Here is a 20945-nt window from a genome sequence, read left to right on the forward strand (position 1 = left end):
GAATAAAAAAGGTTACAACTGTACTGTATACTGGCTTGTTTGTTGTGATCCCTTCTTTAACCTGTCTTGATTATATGGATTCTGAGATACTTAGGCGATGTTTTAGTCATCTGTCTAGCACGGATTTGTTCTTAGGTATGATTGCAGTAAGTGGGATTAATATAAATAAGCACATATGAATTGAAGAATAAATGCTGTTTTCTTTTGGTCGAAGAATCTCATTAAACCCACGAAGTTCTACTGTTTTTGTAGATGGAACAGTAGAAGCAGCATAAAGTTGAATGCTATTTTTTCTGTGAATCTTCTCTATTTCTTAATGAGCTTTAATTTTTTTTATGCAGAGACTTGCAGGGTGTTATAGTCACTCTAAGTGATGATGGGCATCTTCAGTGTTCCTACCTTGGAACTGATCCTTCAGTCTTCCAGGCTCCTAGGGTTGAATCTAGGGAAGTAAACTATGAAGAGTATGATGCTGAAATGAAAAAGCTTCAGAAAATCATCAGAGAAGCCACAACAACACAAGGTATACATCTCCCTCTTCTGTAGTTGTGCATATTTTTAACTAACTTTCCTTTGAGCAGTTTAAAATATTTTGTTTTGTTTTCATACTTTACCTGTAATTACATTTCTGTAGGAAATGTAATATTAAATAAAGTTTAGGGTTTAATAAAGTTTAGGGTTTAATAAAGTTTAGGGTTTAATAAACAAATAGTACACACGAAGTACTAAATTGTAAAGCCCTCGGATACAGGGTCTTTGTATTGACAAAATGCCTCTTGGAATTTCCAATATATTTATGTCAGGTTGCAGATAATTCTCACTGGTGCGAGGATCCAGAGGAAAAAAAACGACAGTTCATGTACTACCCAAAGGCAAGGAGGCTTAAGGAATTTCACAGCAATAGTCTGATATACTTAGAATTCAGAAGGGGCAAAAGTATTGCTGAATTCTGTTTTTATTGTTACAAGCAGCTTTTTAAGTCATGCAGTTAATAAAGAATGATTATTATAAATGCAACTTTTCTGTTGCTTTAACTGCTTTCAAAAGCAATTGTATTTCAAGAACATAGTGAGAGATATCAAAACCCTAATAACTGATCATGTTAAAAAAACCTAATATTTATGCACATTGCTAATAACTTGCATTAATTTTGTTCAAGTAAGGGCACATTTTTCCTACAGAGATACTTCGAGCTTGTGTTTTAAAACAGTGTCTAACTTGCACAGGGAATTGGAAGCGTGTGATTTTACAGGAGGCCACGTAAAAATCTTTGACAAACAGAAACAACCAATAGCCAGCATGTTCTTAAAATCCATTAAAGTAATAGTTGTAGCATTCTGTATGAAAAAAAAAAGCTCACACTTGAAATATCTGGAAATAAAGAAATTATTTGTCTGCATTTGTAAGCATGATTCTACACGGGAAAGATTTCTGTTTTGTAATTGCATGTGACTTTGTCTATTATTGTGATAGATGACAATCATTTTTTTAATTTCACAAATCCAGTAATTGGTTGTTTAAGCATATAAATATGTGTAAATTCCATTGATTTTTACTATAGCCCTTCTTTATAAGTATTTGGCAGTTTTGTCTGGCTATCATAACCAAAGGAAAGAAAAAATGGTTGTTTTTTTTTTTTTAATTAACTTTAATTCATTGTGTGGAAGATCTAGAGAGAGAGAATGTAAGCATAGCTGTCCTTTATAACTTCTGTAATAACTGCAATGGTATGATTGACAAGTTCACTATGATTATTGTTGATCTTTTCCCATTCTCTCTTCCTCTTATTTTTTTTCTTCCTCAGTCTTTCTAATGTAATCTAAGGTGCTGCTGTGGTGTCTTCAGATGAGTTTTCGTGAATGCTCTTTTTATTCTGGAGAGATACTTTATTGATGTCTTTGGCTCTAAGTGGATGTAAAGCTTGTGAGAAAACCTTTTTTTACAACAAAACATTTTACTTAAGAAGAATGCCTTTTAGTTCTGGATATTTTGGCTCTGTTTAATTTTGCCTTTTTTTTTTTTTGAACTTTAGCTAAGTCTTAAGAGAACTGCTAATCATGGCTGGTTGAATACAAAACACTTCTGAACGTTGGTGACCATTAAGTTACTCCTAAACCTGATCTTTAAAATGAGCCATTGACTTTTCTGTCTTTTGGATTCACCTTTGTGCAGTAGTAGCTTGTGCTGTTTTGAAAATATCTACCCTTACATGGAAATACTTTGTTTCATTTTGACTTCCAAACGTGGACGGTATTTAGAATTAGGTCATCATATAAAAAACCCCTCAGAGTAGTTATTTCCATAAATGTCTTGTATTTCTGTCCAGTGCTGACCATTAAACTGTTGAATTAAGCTGTTTTATACATTTTGAAGAATAAGGATTTACATTATAAACTGATGAAATATTTTAAAATCTTAACTGTTAACTTAAATTACTAACTTAAATTTAATATTACTTGCATCAGTCTGGATGAAATAAGTGATTAAACATAGGTGTTTTGGCTCTGTTTAATACAAAAAGCTGATACATATATAAACTTTAGTTGTCCTCTCTGTCCTGTTTGTAATGGAAAAATGACTGTATGACAGAAGTTGCATCATAGTTTGCTTGAAGAAGCAACCTGAAGAGAAATGGCTAAGAAGGGATGAAACGGGAAGATATTTTTCTATCTGTGTGGGTGGAATGGATCGTGTTGAGTTGTGTGTAATTGGCAGAACCAGTTGAGTGCGATTGTAGCAGTATGAAACAGGCCTGGGCTTCTTTGGTAGGTGGTGTTGGAGGAACATGTTTTGATTTTACTTTTTTTCCTTGTAGTAAGGGGAAGCATTTTTCTCTGAGCACAAGAAAATACAGACTTATTTTTTTGTCCTCAACAAAATCTTTTCCATTGACCTTCTTGTTAGAAGGAGGTAATGTGCTGCCTACTAGTTCTGGGTCATTTTCAGGACCCTGTGGGTAGTAAAATTCTTGGAGCTTTCTCAATGTGCTCATGCTCTCAATTATTCAATTAATATGCTAATTTCCCCTTTACATTAAGTCTTTACTATTAGTTACTTTAGGAACTATACATTTCTTTTGCGGGTTTTTCTTTTTCTGTTGCTTTTAGTATTTAAAAATAAAAATGCTTTTCAGAAAAATACAAATGCCTTAGAGCTGGACTTCTGGACTCTTAAGAGAAGATTATGTAATTCCTCATGGTATTGTTGAAGTGCCTAACTTTTAATCCTTACAACTTTTTTTACATCTGTGAATCTGCATATGGTTTTATATCATGGATTTAAATGAATTCATAGCATTCTTTGCCTTGTGCGTTGATAGTCCTGGAAATCATCAGGTAATGTATTGTAGCCAAGCCCCATATAATGTTCTGTATATAAGTCTTTCATATACCTTCTTATGAAGAATTTCTAAAATGTATTTCAAATTTACATTATTAGACACAGAATCTTTCTGTGTCTAACATTTACTACCAAATTATTTAGATGAAAGTGCCATGAGACATGTGTGTATTTTGGAGATGTTGTTTATTATGGATATGTTAATATATGCATATGATGACAAAAGTTTAAAAATTCATTGTAGTCTCTGAACGTCATGAATAGTAGGTGTAAAATATTGTTATGGAATGCATCTAAAGCTAAATCCTTTTTCATAGATATATCAGAAATCCAGGATGAGATCCAGGTTTAGGTTGTCTGGAGAAATCATTTAAAATTAGGAAGTTTCTCTGGTCAAAAATTATATGCATTCTTCCTTTTTCCTTTTGCACTATTAGATGTAATGATGTAAGTTTGAAACTCAGTGCTGTTGAAATTGTATTCTTAGAAATGTAGCTCTGTGTTTGTAAAAGAAGAGCTGATTTACTTTTTCTTTCAGATATTTTGCCGAGATCTGAAAAACACAGAGATCTAGTTGTCACAGCAGAAGTTTCACCCGATTTGGATGCAGAATCTGTATGTACCCATATAAAAAGGAAATTACTTTGAAAACATTGTTTCATACTTGAAGAAATAATGATTGATCATGGGTAGCGATTACTACATATTCATATTTGTGAGACTGAACTTCTGCAGAGCCCTCAGTTTTCTATCAATTAAAGTGCACTATTGTTAATGATTTTAACCAGAATTATTACAATTATTTAGTCTCTTCTGTCTGGGCATGTTTGGATTCTTGGCTAAGCAAACATAAGTGAATGAGAACTTTGGATCTAGAATAACTTTGTAGTGGTGAGAATTCTTAATGGTAAATGGTTAATTCTGTGGGGGAACAGTAGAAGTGTCACCCTGCGGATGTTTTAAAGATAGAATATATGAACCACTTATAGATGCATTGTAAGAAATAATCTTCTGGCAAAGCATCATTCAATATTCTCTGTTGCTGTAGTCTAATTAGTTTATTCATCTTGTATAGATATGTAGTTTATAAAAAGTAATTCAAATTAAGTGTATACTGTCTCTTAGAACTTTTCACTTTAACATTTCAGAATGTACTCATTGCACTAGAACATTTGTAATTAGTAATTTCTGGCCACTAATGTCTGCAAACCTGATTTTCAGGGCTACTTAGTGTTTAAAAAATACACAAGGAGATGCTTTTTAATACTTTTATGTATATATCCAGTATACTTATTTCAACTGTTGCTATCGCTACTGCTACTTCTACTACTATTATTCGTTGATAAAAGGACCTCTTTATAATGGGTGCTAGCGTCCTAACGTTTGTCTGTGGAAAAAAGGACAGTGTGACATGGTGTTGGCTAGCTGTGATAATCTGCTCACATCACTTAACTGTTAGGTTCATGGAATGCTCTAATGCTGCTATGCTCATTCATTCAACCTTCCACGTGCAAATGGTCTGTTTCATACATAAGTAACTCAATACATCAAATGAACTGTGGCCTTGAATCTTTATTTCCCAAGGCTGTCCATATATCTTTGTTTCCTGTGTGGTGGGCCTTCCTGGGGGCTCCTTCAGTAGCCACCTGGAAAGGAAAAGTCTGAGGAGATGCTTCATGGAGAAGTATCAATACCGCAAATGTGGGAACAACTTTAGGGCTTCTGCAGTGATTTTTGGAACCTACAGGCATGCAGATACTACTTCTGCAATTCTGAAAAGATTTAAGTAGCGATGTCTGTGGTGAAAGTAAAGAGGGTTTAAATGTATTCAAGTGGATTGGATTAGCAAGTGGAGGACCATTCTGGTTATTTAACATCCCCACCTGTGTATGGCCCCTATCCAGGAAGTCGAGCTGATTTCTGAATATGGTAAGGATCAATCTCTTTGGACCCCTGCTGTTGCTTCAGTATCAGCCACTGGTTGCTAGAGACAGTGGGCGTGACAAGCCAATATGAAAGGAACTAAAAAAGATGCACAATGTACAAATGAAAGTCCTGTTTTTTAGAGCCCAGAAAGCCTATCAACTTCTTAACTTATTAGGAGCTTTGCAGAGGCGGGCCTTATGCTGGCATGTTGGGATGAAGGGGAGGGTGGGTTGAGGACGTTAGATTGTTCTTAAATTTCTCTTTTATCATGAGAAAGTATAAGTTCAAGTCGATAATTTGGTATTATAGCAGAAGTTAAGCGTTTCTTTAAAATAGAGTAGTTTAAACAAATGGGAACTTTTTCTTAAACTGTAGGGATTGACCTGTTGCAAAATGAAATATAAGCATGAAGTAAGATATTAAAATAGGCTGCAAGGTCAAGATGACTTTTGAATTAGATGGAATTGCCTGTTGAAATAGAAATTAGCAGGAGTAGCAAGATGACTGCTATAATTTTCTTTTGAAGTTGAAAATCTATTTCTCATTATAAGATAGTATGTGATAATTTTACAGAATATACTATGGTGTGTATATAATATATTGGCAGATTAGAAGTCACCTTTCCCTACTGAATAACAGAAGGCATTACCACGATTTAAATAAACACACAGTGGAAAGTAATATGCCAAACAAAGCAGTTTCAAATATTAATATATTCATCAGAGTGCATTAGTTCCTTATAAATACAACGTTCGTGAACCTTTGCTATCCTTTTTGCAGGCAGTTTCAAACAGAGGCATTACATTTTCAGAAGGAACTGAGAAATTTGTGTATTTTAATCTGTCATAGGAATGATAAGTCCTTTACTGTTAATTCCCTGTTTACTAAGTTGATGGTAGGAAAGTAATACTGTGTTCATTGTACTCACTCATTCATGTGTAATATTGAATTTACTCTGTTTTCATCTCTCTTTTTCTTCACAGCAAGCCATTGACAGTGAGGTAAAAGCAGAGGCAGTACCATCGGTCACAGTAAAGGTACTGTGTCAGATAGTAGCATTTGAATAGTGGTAAATTTTAACAAACTTGTCACTTTCTGGGTATTCCTTATGAAAATAAGTAAAGTTTGAACTTCAATATCTGCTTATGTCTATTTTCCCTTAGTACAACAAGGTGTCTTTCTAGCAAGTCTTCTGCTGAAGTCAGAAAGTGATAGGAGTTTTATTGTTTTATAGGCTTATCGAGAAGCAAACACAAAACCATTATTAGGATGTAATGAAGTTATTTTTGAATTATAAGAATAATTTTTCCAACACTTTTCGAAGAGAATACACATTTGGTTACTCAAAATGTGAATTTTGTTATCTTCAGCTGCCTTTTTAGTTGCCAGTAAACAAAACCAGACTTTCTTTTGTCAAAAGACTTTCATAGCTTTTGCTAGTGAAAAAAACACTAGGAAAACTTGATCTGAAATTTAACATCATTGTAGACCTCTGTGAGAGTTGTTTCAGTATTGGGAACACCCAATTTTTTTCCCTTATCTGCTCATTTTTGCTATTGTAAGGCCAATGGCAAACACTATTTAAAATGAGCATGGGAGACTTTATAATTCTGCATTCTGTTTTCTTGTTTATGCATCTTATACCTTTTAATGAGACAAAAATAGCAAATGTGGGAATTATGCATTCAGGGGTAAGTTCATTTGTCTGATCTTCATATGTCTGCATTCTAATTTAATTGTGCTTTATGGAAAAGTCCTTTTAATTAATGGATTCAACTCTTAAATATATAGACATTGGTTCTTATAAAACTAAGAAATAATTGTACATTGTAGTTGCATGTGACTCCTGTCAGACTAATTTGAACCTAACCACTGATTTTTGACAAGCTGAGAACAATTATGGTAAAATTTTAAAATTAAATATTTTCTTGAATTGCACAACTGCAACCAGTATATATCTATATCTTACATGTTTTCTGACAAGAGGATAATGTTACTAATGAGTGTTACTTGGCTATTGTAACAGTGGTTGTTGTATCCAAAAATTCTGCAGGCAACTTCCTGAATTTGTGACACTTTTTAATATTAAAACTTAATTTTTAGGTTTAATTTTGCACCAATGACAGGCCTGTCAGAAAAGTTTTACTAAAATTAGGTACTTTTCGCAGAAGTTTCTGGATAAGAGGATTTTTTACTTTGGCTTTCTATATGGAGAAGAAAGCCAAATATAATTGAGAAATGCACTGAAATGGCGTTTGCCACTAACTTTAAATGTCGCTCTCTTGATTACAAATTCTGAAGTGTGTTTTTGTGTTTTTGCTGGTTATGTTTGTTTTCTGTTATAAATAGATTAATTTGTTGCTCCTTTAAATACTTCTGTATATCGCTTGATTTAGATAACAATACAGAGCAAAGTGACTGCGCAGAAACCAAACCTGGCAGTATGTGTACAAGCTCCATTAGCAGTGACCTGCGACCAGTTCGTCTTTGATGATTTAGGTAAATTATTATAGTACCATTACAGCTATGGTATCATATTACTTTTTCTGAGGATGTTTGAAAGGTATAGCCCAGCCTCTACTGAGTGCATTGTTGCAGATACACTGCAGTTAAAGCAATTACAAGTTTGCCTTGCCTGAACTCTGCAGCTTCTGGATGCTGCTTGGTGGAGGAAGATGAAGTAGAAAGGAATGGAGTTGCTTCCTTGATTATGATATGATGCATGGCAGGTGAGAAGAGGCAGGGTGGCAGATTCATGATGGAGAAAAAAAAAGATAAATCAGTTGTTCTGTGGTGCTTTTGCTGGGGTGTTTTCTTTTGCTGGAAATTCTATCTATGTAGAAATGACAGTGCTGAGCTAAAAGCAGGGACAGAGAGCTTGTTTGCTTGTGGACAGTCTAGCATGTGCTTCTAGCTTAGCGTCAGTGGTTTGGTGATTCTAGCCTTTTTCCAACTCTGTTGATCAGGCAGCAGATAAAATTGCCTTGAAGATCAAATGAAGCTGAAGACCAGGGTAGTGCATCTTGCTGCCTCAATTGTGACTGCAGACTTTTTATGCTCCAAAATGTACAGTAATGGTCCCTGTTGAAACCGGTTTACTGAGGCTGCTCTCATCTCAAAGGACAGTTTGTATGTTTTCTCAACATGTGACAGGAGAAAAAGGCTAATAGATTTGTAAAATACTAAAATCATAACACAAATCTGCATTTGTTTTTATATTCTGTGCTTAGTGTGGTCATTTGTTTTCTTGGTTATACTTCAAGGTAGTTATAGGGTGGAAAGTCTAGTTTGCCTTTTACAAGTTATGGATTTTTTAAAAAAGCGTTTGAAAAAAACAAGTGATTTGATAAACATGAATTGATAGAAAGAGCTATCATATTTAAGTTGAATATTTCTCAAACTGCTAGAATGTATGTTGGTTTCATTTGGATGCTCCTATTACTTGATTTAATTTTGTATTGTTTTTAGAACCAGATTCATCAGAAACTGTGGTCCTGTCTGTCTTTATGAAGGGGAATTGTTCTCCATCGGAATTGGAAGGAAATTGTTTTGTTTCATATGATATAGCAACAGGTAAGCCACTGGAGGTTTCAAATTGATTTGCCTTTTTTGAGGTCTTTTTATTTACATGTTTCTTATAAATATTCTTTTGAAATACATTGAAGGCAGTAGTAATTAAAAAAATAATGTGTATTAGAGTCTAATCTTCTGTTTTAGTTAGTATTTTATGTAGCATTGTTAAGTTATACAATTGGTCTTAAGGAGGTAAAATCATATGCTAATGGCTTGGGAAACAGCTGTACGAGCTTTCCCACCCTGTCCTATCGATTTACTTCAGTTCTGCTCTTTAAGGGACCACCTCTTAGAGCGAGAAGTTAATTATATCTATGACTATACAGCCTTCTGGGCTGCCAACAAATGTGACAATCACTGCCTCCCAAAGAGGAGGAGATTTGCATAAGCATTGAGAATTATTATTTCTCACTTCCCTTTTAAAAGCTGAACATAGTTTCTATTCCTTTGGGATAGTTTATCTGTTTAGAACCAGTATGTTGTTCAGTTTTATAATGCCCTAAGGACCCTAGTGATAGAATATGTAAATTTACCCTGTTATTGGTAACTTAAGACTGATTAGCTTAGTTTTATACACACACCCTTGTGAATGTGTCAGGCTACTGAGAAACTGTATTTAGTCAGGACTTCCAAGTTAAATTAAATGCAGCATTAACCAGTTTAAGCTGCCTGCTCTTCACTTCTCACTACTTGGCTTTGCTCCTGCACCTCCTCCCTGGTTGTGCTCATACAATCAACAGTTATTTCTCAGCCAAATTTCCTGCTTTGGTTCAATGTGCAAACACAGAACTGTGCTAGCAATAAAGGGAAAGGTGGCATGGTGTAGTCTGGTGTCAAAGAAATGCACATGGAGTTAGGGCTTCTGTGAAGAAGGGTGGTAGTTTTGAGTTACCTTATCCTATGTAGACACTTATTTAAGCATTTACTTCACTTTTCACTTCAAACATAGTGATTATGATGGTAGTCTAGGCTGTGATATTTCTAGACAAAACTGAAACTCATACTTTTAAAGAACTTGATCTTACTTTTTTTAGACGAGGATTGCAGGTATGTGCAGAGGGTGGGAGAGGAAAGAATGCTCCTCCCTCTTTCTTAAGAGCCTGCAGAAACAGCTAATACAGCTTCAGTCCCTCTGCGCTGTGACTCTGACTGCTTATTCCTTGTGAATGATGTGTTGTACCTTCATAAGTGTCCAATTTGGTGATGTGGCTTTAGACAGGTTTTGTGGTACAACTGTATAAATAATGTACTTTTGAGGATCTTGGATCTGATTTTGTAAGCTTGCTTTGTCTTTTTCTGGTCTTGCTTCTGTGGTTTTGCTTTGCAAGACCAAGGTATCAAACTTAAAGGGTATTTCTTACTGGCAAATGAATGTATTATGTCTTTCAGGTGATACTAGTTAAACTTATGCTTCTTTTTCAGATATTAGGTTGGATTTTGCAAGCCTTTTGGTTAGAGAAGTTAAGAAATCTTGTATCTTAAGTACGTTTGATAGTTTATATACAATTAAAAAAAAATCCCCAGAAGACATGATGTCTAACAGAACAAGGGAATTATAGAAGAGATTTTGAAACTTACCTTTCATGGTAGAATTTAGAAGACTTATAAATAAAGTTGTAAGATCAAGATCTTGCTAAATTTTTTGATATTAATTTAAATTATTAGAAGGGCATAATTCCATTAAATTACATACAAATACTAATGATGCTTGTACAAGGCAATCAAATCTTTTAGTGTAATATATTAGTAAACAAGTATTAAGGGCCTTTGTGACTTCATTCTATCTGCAGAGAGACTTTTTCCTCTGTAGTTTTTTAAGATATCTGTATTTATGGCCAGATCAGACTTCAGTGTATCTTTGGGGTTCATAGAGCTGAAGGTTAATGAGTCACTCAGTTGGGTGGGATTGCACTATTGATGAATGTGGTCTTGTGTCTGTTTTTGTCCCTGTGTATTGTCTACTTAACAGATGTGGTTTAAGTTCTTTAAGATGTATTACTATATTTCCTTTTTTAATTATTTGAGTAGCATCTTATGTGTTCTTTTTTTTTTTTTTTTCTGCTTTTTTCCCATTGCTGGATATATGGTAGAGCTCAATCCCGAAGGTGAGTAAACGGAAGAAATGCTGAGTTTGAATGGTTTAATGAGTGACAGCTTATGCTGAACAAAGCAGATTTGGAAGGGAGCTGTTATTTTACCTATTATTTCTGTAAGTTCTTTATTATTCTTGGTTTGATGCTATGGAGTTGTGACTATTTGAGTAAATGAGGTTTAGACACAAGAAGACAATTACCCATGGGGAAAAAAGGAAGTAGTAAAGACATTACTTGGAGAAGTATATTGCACTTTCTCATATGTAGCTAGGAATTTTGTGAAATATTAAATCCTTTGTGCACTGAGAATGGAAAGGTAAAGCACAATCGTATGGTTTTTTTTTTAACATATTTGTAGCTATGTTTTTTAAGTTTCAGAAGAACTTAGGCAGCTAAATTATAGATTTTTTTGAAACAACTATTAAGGATTTGTAGCTAATGCTATGCTGTTTGAACTGACTAGCTCTGGGAATGGTGTCATTTAACATCTCTTCTTTCTGATTTCTTTTGGAAACACTATTCAAGGCTAAAAGACTGCTTTCTAACTGATAATGCTAGCAGTACGAAACTTAGCTGTGGTTGTGGTAGATACGATGCTTGCAAAAGGACACAAATAAAAGAAAAAACAGGACTGGAAGGTTAGCTATGTATCGGTAGACTGAAAAGGGAGAAGGGTAATTTTGCAATGTGTCTTTGGAAAAGATACAGTTCTTGTAGGAGATATCTTACTAAAATACTTCTATAGACGAGTACAAAACCATTGTGGTTTAGGGAGGGGGAAGAAGTTGCTTGTCATAGATTTAGGGTTAACTGTTTTCAATTTTGTGGTTTTATAAACAGAAGTTTTGCTTATAAACGTATGTATATTTGAGTCTTGTTTATCAATACTTATGGTCTTATCAGCATACTAAGTGAAGTTAAAAAAATAGATAACTGTGTTAATAGTTCCCTCACTTTTCTGGTTTCTGGGTATCTCAGGGGACCTTGAGGTGCAGTACAGGAAGTAGATGCTTGAACCTTCTCGATAAAATACTGCTCTTGGCAAGAGTAGCTGTCACCATGTGTCAGATTTCTGCTATATAAACTATATTAAAATGAAGTCTATAATTTGAAGGGTTAGCACTCTAATAGAAGATTTGGATTTTGTTTTAAGAAATTTCTACAAAAGATAAAAACACAATGCTTCTACTTTGTAGAAGTATCTGGAACAACATTTATTTGGGTTGCTATGAGGTGCACTGGACTAGTTAAATTCATGGTTGTCTATACTAGAAAAAGCATGAATTCTCTGAATGTTTAGCATACTGAAACAGAGATCTGAACTTCAATTTTTTTTTAGCATGTACATCAATGTTATATTTCAAATATAATTAAGATGAATGCATGAGTAATTTGGAAGTAAAATGATAACTACAGTGTATGTAACTATTACTTTAATCAGGTAAGTACATAGTATGCCTTTAAATAGTGGTAACTTATGAGATAATATTACAAAATTTTGGTTGTATTTCAGATTAGAAGAGAATCTGATTTTTTTCACTTTTTTTTTCTTTATTACGGTGCTAAATTTGTGGATTGTGCAATATAGCACAACTCTAGATGAAGTGAGGTGTATTACTAGACTTAAAATCAAAAGTTTGAGGAAGTCCTGGCTCCTATACTTTGCTACTGCTTTGTATTTCTTTACTACCATTTGAAATTCTGAAATATTCTGAAAGCATTTCCCAGAAACACTTTTTCACTGTAGTGATAAATTTTGTTGCAGCTTTGTGTTTTGGTTTTCTCATATATAGCTGTTTCGGACTCATCAACTAGAAATCTTCCCTCCCAAAGCCAGATACTATTTGATTTAATTTTGATTTGACCTTTGTCTGAAATACTGAAAAATTATTTTTATTTTGAGGCAGACTAAGAGCAGACTATCTGGGAAAAGCTGATTTGAAACAAGAAGGAAAACATCTTGTTTTAAATATGAAAGTATTTCAAAATCTTTTTGGCTAGTTTTGTCACTAATTTTTTCCTCTTGATAAGTCTCCATATTTAAGTTCAGTAGTAAGATGTCTGTGTTATGGTGTCATCAAGAAAATAATTTTCCCACCAGATCATGAAGATGGAGCTGAGTGAATCGTTCTTAAGTCATAGGTTTGTCAAGTATTTTTCGGGAATTTCCCTTGGTCCCCAGGGGTATCCTTGTTTTGAGGACCTGTCTAAAGTTTTTGGCTTGTTTTCCATTGATTTTGGTTTTTTACAAGCTGCTGCACAGTAGTTACTTGGAGGCATTATCAGCCAGCCAAAAGAGCTAATGAACTGACAACCAGAGGGATGAATCTGAGCCTTTTAGTAACGTGTTTCCCTTGAGATGACTCTTAGAAATAATTTTTCATTGCAGGTGATCCATGAAGCAGCAAACAAACAAAATTGTTAGCAAAAAGTCTTGCTTGGGTGACTATTAAATGGTTGAGATCTATTTTTATACTGAACTGCTAAGCTTACCTGACTGAACACTTCTGTGTAACTGTTTCATGACTTTCCTTTATCCATATACTCCATGACTGTAACTTACTTGATTCTCTCTAAAAATGTACTTTGTTAAATTCTTCTGAGGTGAGTGTTTGGGTTAATGTCTGAGTTTTGTGGGTTATTTGAGAGAGAACGAGTGATAGTTGTTAAGACATTAATACACTTCTCAATGAGTGTTGGTGCCTGTAGTGAGGTCTGTAAACAAACAAAACAAGGTTCCCTGTTAGTGCTTCACAAAAAATTTCTTTTCAGAAACCGCATAATCTGGCTGCCCATAAGAGCAAGGGTTTAGTTTTGAGTGGCTTTGGGGTACAAGAGGATTGGTTTAGTACTGCTGTGCACCATCAATGAGGTTGCTGATCACTTAGTGTCAGGGAGGTAGGAGCTGGGCACACGGAAGACTGCTGATGCCAAAAGAGTTTCAAATAGAACATCCTGGGTAGTTTCTGACATGCCAACAATTTTAAAAAATATCTCTATTTGAGTAAATTTTTGTCACGTTCTAATAAACGTTTTCCAAAGAGTGTTAAAATTTCATCTTTTATTTTGCACCGTTCTGATAAAATTGCATATGCTATTAGATCCCCATACCAAAGTCCATAGTCAGTTTGTTCTACAGTTCTGTTCTCTTATGATGTGATGAGTTGAAAGATAGAATTTAGTATACATTTGGGTAATAATCTCTACTAAGTGTGTAATTTTTGAAGCCTCTGACATGATGTGCAGGTTGCACTCTTATTTAAGAGTGTGGGGAAAAAAGAAAGAGTGCTTGTGTTCTTGAAAAGATTTTGGTTTGTGGTAATCCTGAAGAAAACATACACGCCTCAATTTTGTATTTGAAACATCAGAGGTAATCGTGCCACTGTCATCTATGTTATAGTAGAATTTCTTGTTTAGAGCATTAAATAAAATATTCATCTTCAGTGCATGTTAATATGTATAAATACAGGTGTGCAGTGGGTTTGGCTAATAACTTGTGCTTTCCCATTCACTTGAAAAGGTAATTGAAAGTATTGATATTTTTAGGTGGAAAATTTAACAAAACTTGATAATTTTAAATAGTTTTAACACATTCCTTAATCACGTTAAAAATATCTTTCTATACGTCTTTGAGGACATCAGTATAAAGAATATTGTATTCAGTATATGGATATGAAAGGTGATTGTGTTCTTTCGTTCTAGGGATACCAAAAGTTGCACAGTGTAACTTCAGGCTGCCTTTGCGGTTAATTTGCTTTCCAGCTCAACCTTCAAAAGCAGCAAACCACAAGCTAACTATTGATACCAATAAACCTCCTGTCAGTTTTCTCACCATTTTTCCAGGTAGGTTTTTAAATGTCTAGAACAGAAAATGTGCTGGGAACACATTGTTTGACTGTGTGAAGTAACATGTTAATTAACAAAGCTAATGTTAGAATGTTTCAAATGTATATTTTGAAAGAAACGATAATGTAATATTTCGATAATAATCCACCTGAGCTAGTATAACCGTCTCTCGTAAAACCTTTCTTTACACAGAGGGCATGATACAGATCTAATTTCTATGTATCATTTTACATAAAATTACGTCAGTGGTGGTAAAATGGGGAAAATGTGGGCATTCATTTAAAAAAAATAAAAATAAGCAGGGCAAAGGAAAAGGGCTAAACATTGTATGTAAAGGGGTATAGTTGCTCTGGAAGAAGATTTGTGGAGTTCTTGATATCAGTCTGGAGCTGATCTTATTTAATAGTTTCATTAGCCTTCTTGGACCAAAAAGAAGACATTTACTTAGCAATATTTTCCGATACACAAACCTAAGCTACTCTTTATATTCAGGAGAATATTAAAATAGTGTGGAGGAGGAATTAGGTGCCATTTAGGACTGGAAAAAGAAGAATTAAATAGAATATTATGAAGTGTAATATTATGAAAATAATTTCTGCTGTAATAATGTGCTCATAATTTGGCAGAAGTAGAGGAGGTGGAAGTTACTGCATGAATACTGTGTGGTACGACGTGATACAATCATGACCAAACAAATAAGAACTGAGAATGCATTAGACAGAATGTTTCCATGCAGGAAACTCATATCATGTTACTATGCACTGGCACGCTGCGTGCTGGTTGCTGATATTAAATAAAAATTGATTCAAACTCAAAAGTGTAGAAAAAGGCAATGAACATTATCTAGGGATTTGAGGAGGAGGATTAAAAGAAAGTGACTCATTTAGCTTTATAAAACACAGGGAAAAAGAAGGGAATACATTTGTCTTCAGTAAATATTTTGTGACTCTATCATGGATCTAGATGATCATATTAGCACAAGAAGAAATGAGTAAACAGAGCTTGTAAAGTGATTGTGAATAAGTTGAATCTGGCAATGATTAAGTTTCTGAATGTCAGAAGGCTAAGGTTCTGGAACAGTTTTCTGAGAGCTTTATGGGCCAAGAACTTTAATATGATATTTTTTAAGGTGGAGTTTCATCTTTTTTTGAGAAGCTTATGTACTACTTTTGTTTGACAGCAGTGGAGTACACATGATTGAGGTTTTTTGGTAGTGTAGTTTTCTTCACTTTGAGGATAAGTACACCTTTTCTCACAAATGGATGTACTGTGTAATACTTGACACAGAGAAACTTTTTTCACAGGTCTGTATTTTTGGGTTTTAATCATAGGCTTCCGTCATGGCTAAGTGCTAACACTTTCAAAATTGAGCATTGTATTTTATTTTTTCCTAGGGATGTACCATTGAAAATATAACAGAAAGCATAGGCCTGATATGTTCCAGAAGAAGGCATTGTAATGTCTTCTGATTCCTTTTCATCCCCTTTTCAGTGATGAAGACTGGGAAAGTATGCAGTTTATGATGTGGTTTGTTGAAGAAACTTCGGATTCTTGGTGTACTCAATAAAAATAGTATCTCTTCTACGCTGTTTTGTTTTGTTTTTAGGGGAATGTTGGGAGAAGAGATGACATGAAGTAATTTTTAAAATATGGTACTCTAAAATTGAGCTTTTAATCTGGTATAATCGGCTACGTAGAATGAAGAGAAAGGTGGGCATGCATGGGCTTCGCAGGGTAGCTAGTTTTAGCAAGCTAGGTGTTTGCTGTGCTCTGTGCTCAAAGCTGAAAAGAGGGTGCACTTAAACACTTTCGTTATAAATCCGCATAACTTTTGCATAAGTGTCTGAATTAAAGATGACCCTGGATCCGGTAAGAAGCAATAGTCTTTGAGTTGTATACTAATCACAGTTCTTGTTAGATGGTACAGACTGAACCTCTGAGAAATCTACCTCTTCTTTCCAGGCTGAGGAAGAACAAGTGTGTGGTTCAGCTTCCACCTGAGAATAAAGGGAGGGTGTACCAAACTGCTGCTGATGTTCTTTACTTCTGAACCCTAAGAAGGGGAGCAGTCTCATTGAAATTGCCTCTCCCAAATGAGTTGTGCAAACATTGATATGGTCCCAGATGTGGCCAGAGGTTTGTTGTATTTTAGAAATTGTGTCAAATTACAGAAAACTGTATTTATCTTTCTCTTTCAGACTTTGCTGATCCGTCTGAGGAAGACCAGGCAAATGTTCTGGGATTTCAGTTTTTAACTGGTTCAAAAACCACTCTTCTTGCTTCAAAAACATCACGTAAGTGCTATTGGTATTAATGTAAAATTAATACTGATTGTCAGTTAATTTATGTACAAAATGAGAATGTGGATCATACAAAGAAGGACAATCATTGTGTGAGAATTAACACAGGAGTTTCAAAGTGTTAACTGTTTCTTATCCCCTGTCAAGTATCTAATTATGTTGGGGGGGGGGGGGGGAACAAAATTTTATAACAAAACAAAAACCATGCTCAAAATATAGAATACTACAGTGAAAAGTCTCTGCAGACATTGAATTTTTGTCAAGTTTTTAGCAATGTTTTTATTCCTGAATTAATACATTCATTGTAATAATGGAAAAAACCCATCTTTTCTTCTCAAAGGTATTTCAACACCTGTGTTTGGAAGTAGTCATCTACTGGAATTTTTGAAAGGGATTAAAAAGCAGGTTTCTAATCCTCCAATGATTTTCAGTAATCCTTGACTTCAATTAGGCATCAGTCTTTACTTACTTGCTTCACGACCCCTTAGTAAATGCCTGTCTCTATCTTTAGATGCCTGTATATCTTTAAGTATAGGATTATGGGTTTACTATCCTTCCTATTATATTTATGGAGTGTATGAACATGTGTGTAGATACGCTGTTACCTGGTCCAGCATCTCTTGTATAGGGCAGTTTGTGGATTTAGTCATGTTGCAACCACCTGTAAGCTTATGCTCTTTAAAAAAGACTTCTTCCCTTTGTTTTGGAGAGTTAATGGTCTCGTCCTTTATAACTACTCAACTTGCAAACTCTTTCTTAGCATGTGCCTTGGAACCAAATCAGTTCAATTGTGTTTAGCGTTTTCCATGCCAGCAGAGCACAAAATCTTCATTTAACACAGCAGACTAACAAACTGAAAAACTAGAGTACCTATTGCGCATTGCAGAGTTCAAATGGAACACCGTGTGGATGTTTTATGACAACTGTTCTGAGTGAGAAATCAGAAGCTAGTTTGTTGATGTGAAATTCGTTTGTCACAGAAATAATCTGCCTCACTGTTTTAAAAAATCAGTATTCATGATGGGTTATGTAAATATTGGTGGCGTCAGCGCTGAGCTATGAGATAATATTTAATACCTTTTTCTAATGTAATCATATGTGTTAAAAACAGAAACCATCTGGACTGTAACTTTCATTGTACCGAGAATCACCGTACATTTCTAAGGTTCATATCCATTTGTATCGGTTTGTGTATGCAGTATTTGTGTGCTGGTTTATTATTAGTTTGTTTTCAATATTTGTTTAAATAGTAGATCTTAAAGAGTTTAAACTAATTGGATGTGCAATGATAGTTTCTAAAAACTAAGGAATTTAAAGGATTTATAAATAATTGTTTTTTCTGGATTACAGTTCAGATCTTTCATTTGCACTTGGTTTTGCATAGTTGATAAATCTGATGCTGTGTAAGGGACAAATTTGGGTCTGTGTAATGAATGTATTTCAGCTTCCAGTGAGGCTATAACTTTTAATACCTCCATCCCAACCCCTTCTGGCTTTTCCTCTCAGGTTTGTTTATTCACTGGCTAGGAATGACGCTTGCAGTCTTACTATAAACTTTCCCACACTGCTTTACTTGTGAAGTTCACTTTACAAAGGAGATTCAAAATATCTGTTTCTTTTAGTGTGACCACTCATTTCTTGTGTCTGGGAATCCTTACTTTAGGAAACATTGAGTTTTTTGATGCCGCTTTCTATGTTAGCAGACTGTTTCCAGCATCCACTGCATGCATTGGATTGGTTACAGAATTTCTTAGGGCGAGGTTGCTTATTTGAAATGTTACCTAAGTAGAACTTATTTTAAACACAAAAAATCCATAAAAGGTCTGGTACTGAAGCATAACTCAGAATATGCTTATGAACAGAGACTATCCATAATATAAAATCTTTTTTTTTTAGTATAATGAAATTCTACCAATGATTGTGCTTAATTGGATTGATCTTTTATGGAACTAATGAATGCAGATGGCATTATGTATTATTTAAGAGGTCCTTTTTCTGCTGTGTAGTTTAACACTGAGTTTATACTTTTATAGTAAAAGTTCTTATGCAACATAATGTGGAAATTGTGGAAATATTCTTCAAAAAGAAAACTGTATGTGTAGATAAATAGTGACTAGTGGTGTTTCAGATAAGTAAAGAAGTTTGTTGTCACTGATCAATCCTTGTTTCTGGTTTTCCATGAAAGAAGTTAATCTCAAACAATGGAAGAGGGCATTTTTTTTCCATATCCCTTATCAAATGAACCTGAAGTTCTGAATGGGAAGAACTGCATTTAGGAATAGAAGTCTCCAGGTTCAGTTGCATTTAGCTGCTGAAGCTGTAAACATGAATGACACATTTGTTTCTAATTTTATTAGCTAAACCATTTTAAACAGGGTGTAACTGAAGATGTTACTTTGGCCTTTCAAAAATACTGCTGCAAAGAAGCGCAGCCTAAAGTTCGTTTTGACAGTTTATGCATATAAAAAAGAAGCTTGCGCCAGGCAGATTAAGTTGTTTTTGCTAATTTTTTTTTTTTTAAACCATCTAATCAAAGTGTAAAGAAGATTTGACTGCTAATTATGGCTGGTTTTTGCTGATATGGGTTTCCTAGCTGAGAAGTGAACTAAGTCGTCTAGACTTTCTTCAGGTAACCTACTGGCAGGGCAACCATTCTTAATGCAGGTTATGCTAGTTGGACAACCTATTGTAGTGCTAAAAGCTTTTGTAACCTGTGTAAACCTAGTAGTGCTCCTCAGTCTTCTACTTCTCTGTTTGAGAATTTTCTGAATATCTGTTGTAATTTTCTGTAACAGAGCTTATTTTAACAAAAAGCTAGCACAAGTTGGTTAACGATTATAAAAGCACTGGATGAGCAGAAGGACGGTTATTTTATATTTTTTCTCACTGTGTTTCTTTTTAAAACTTGTGTTTAGTACAACTAAATATTGTCTGTTTCATACAGTTTCTAAATCTAATTTATCATTTTTGAGAGCTGGAAGATCATGGAAAGCAAATGACTGTTAGGCTTTATACTCAGGCAATGGTAAAATTAGATTGTGTTTGTATTGACCAACAAACAATGTATGGAAACTAAATATGCATTTTGGAGGAAATTAGTTTTATCCATTTTAAAACATTAATGTATTAGATATGTCAATTATAAATGGAATGACTGTTGATTTGGCCTGAAAACATCTGAGCTAATTTCCCTCAAGGAAAAATCACTTAAGGCGAGCCATGATGATACTTGCAACTAACTCCAGCCATTACATTGTGAATGTTTAAAAAATGGATATTAGGTTGAATGTTATCTTTAGCAGATGGTGTTCTTTTCTTTAACAGGCATGTTTTTAAATAAAACTTGCCTCTTTCCTGTTACACTGTAAACAGAATTTGTCATTCTCTATTCATTGAAATACGTATCCTGGGAATGCTGCCAGTGGTAATGTCAAACAATCTTGAATTACTAATGTTGAGAAAATTTTGAATAAGTACATTCAAGTTCTAAAGAATTCTAGTTAATTTGATTTACTGTGAACCTTGTTAACAAGTGGAAAAAAGAACTATTTTGTATCAAACTCCAGCAAATCTTTTTTCCTCATAGCTGCATTTCTAGCTATTCTTTTGGATATGCTATTGGTAGATGAGTAGTGAAAAGAAATAAAGAACTGTTGTTTGATACTGTTTGTCTGGAAAAAAAAAATTAAAATGCTACTATGAATTTCCACAATAATTTCCTGTCAACATTTAGTTAAGTCTGATTTTCTGGAAACCAAAGAGAGGATTGTACCAATGTGGACTAGAAGCAACAAATAAAAATTCATCCAACTATCTTGATAATTTGAAATTCACCACAATATGATAAGAAACATATTTGCTGGGACAG

At 34.3% G+C, this 20945-nt stretch overlaps 1 protein-coding gene across 3 annotated transcripts in view; it reads left to right on the forward strand.

The window, feature by feature from the left end:
* Nucleotides 1-20945, forward strand: part of BBS9 (Bardet-Biedl syndrome 9) — a 303616-nt gene that overhangs the window by 55833 nt on the left and 226838 nt on the right. For all 3 annotated transcript variants that reach the window (XM_054059480.1, XM_054059482.1, XM_054059481.1), the window contains exons 10-17: nucleotides 342-523; nucleotides 3878-3954; nucleotides 6249-6302; nucleotides 7662-7764; nucleotides 8734-8838; nucleotides 10929-10943; nucleotides 14634-14774; nucleotides 16976-17071. In XM_054059480.1, coding sequence (XP_053915455.1) covers nucleotides 342-523; nucleotides 3878-3954; nucleotides 6249-6302; nucleotides 7662-7764; nucleotides 8734-8838; nucleotides 10929-10943; nucleotides 14634-14774; nucleotides 16976-17071 — 773 coding nt within the window. The remainder of the gene's footprint in view (nucleotides 1-341; nucleotides 524-3877; nucleotides 3955-6248; nucleotides 6303-7661; nucleotides 7765-8733; nucleotides 8839-10928; nucleotides 10944-14633; nucleotides 14775-16975; nucleotides 17072-20945) is intronic.

Source organism: Cuculus canorus, chromosome 2 (genome assembly GCF_017976375.1).
Source record: "Cuculus canorus isolate bCucCan1 chromosome 2, bCucCan1.pri, whole genome shotgun sequence".
In the NCBI taxonomy this organism is placed as follows: Eukaryota; Metazoa; Chordata; class Aves; order Cuculiformes; family Cuculidae; genus Cuculus; species Cuculus canorus.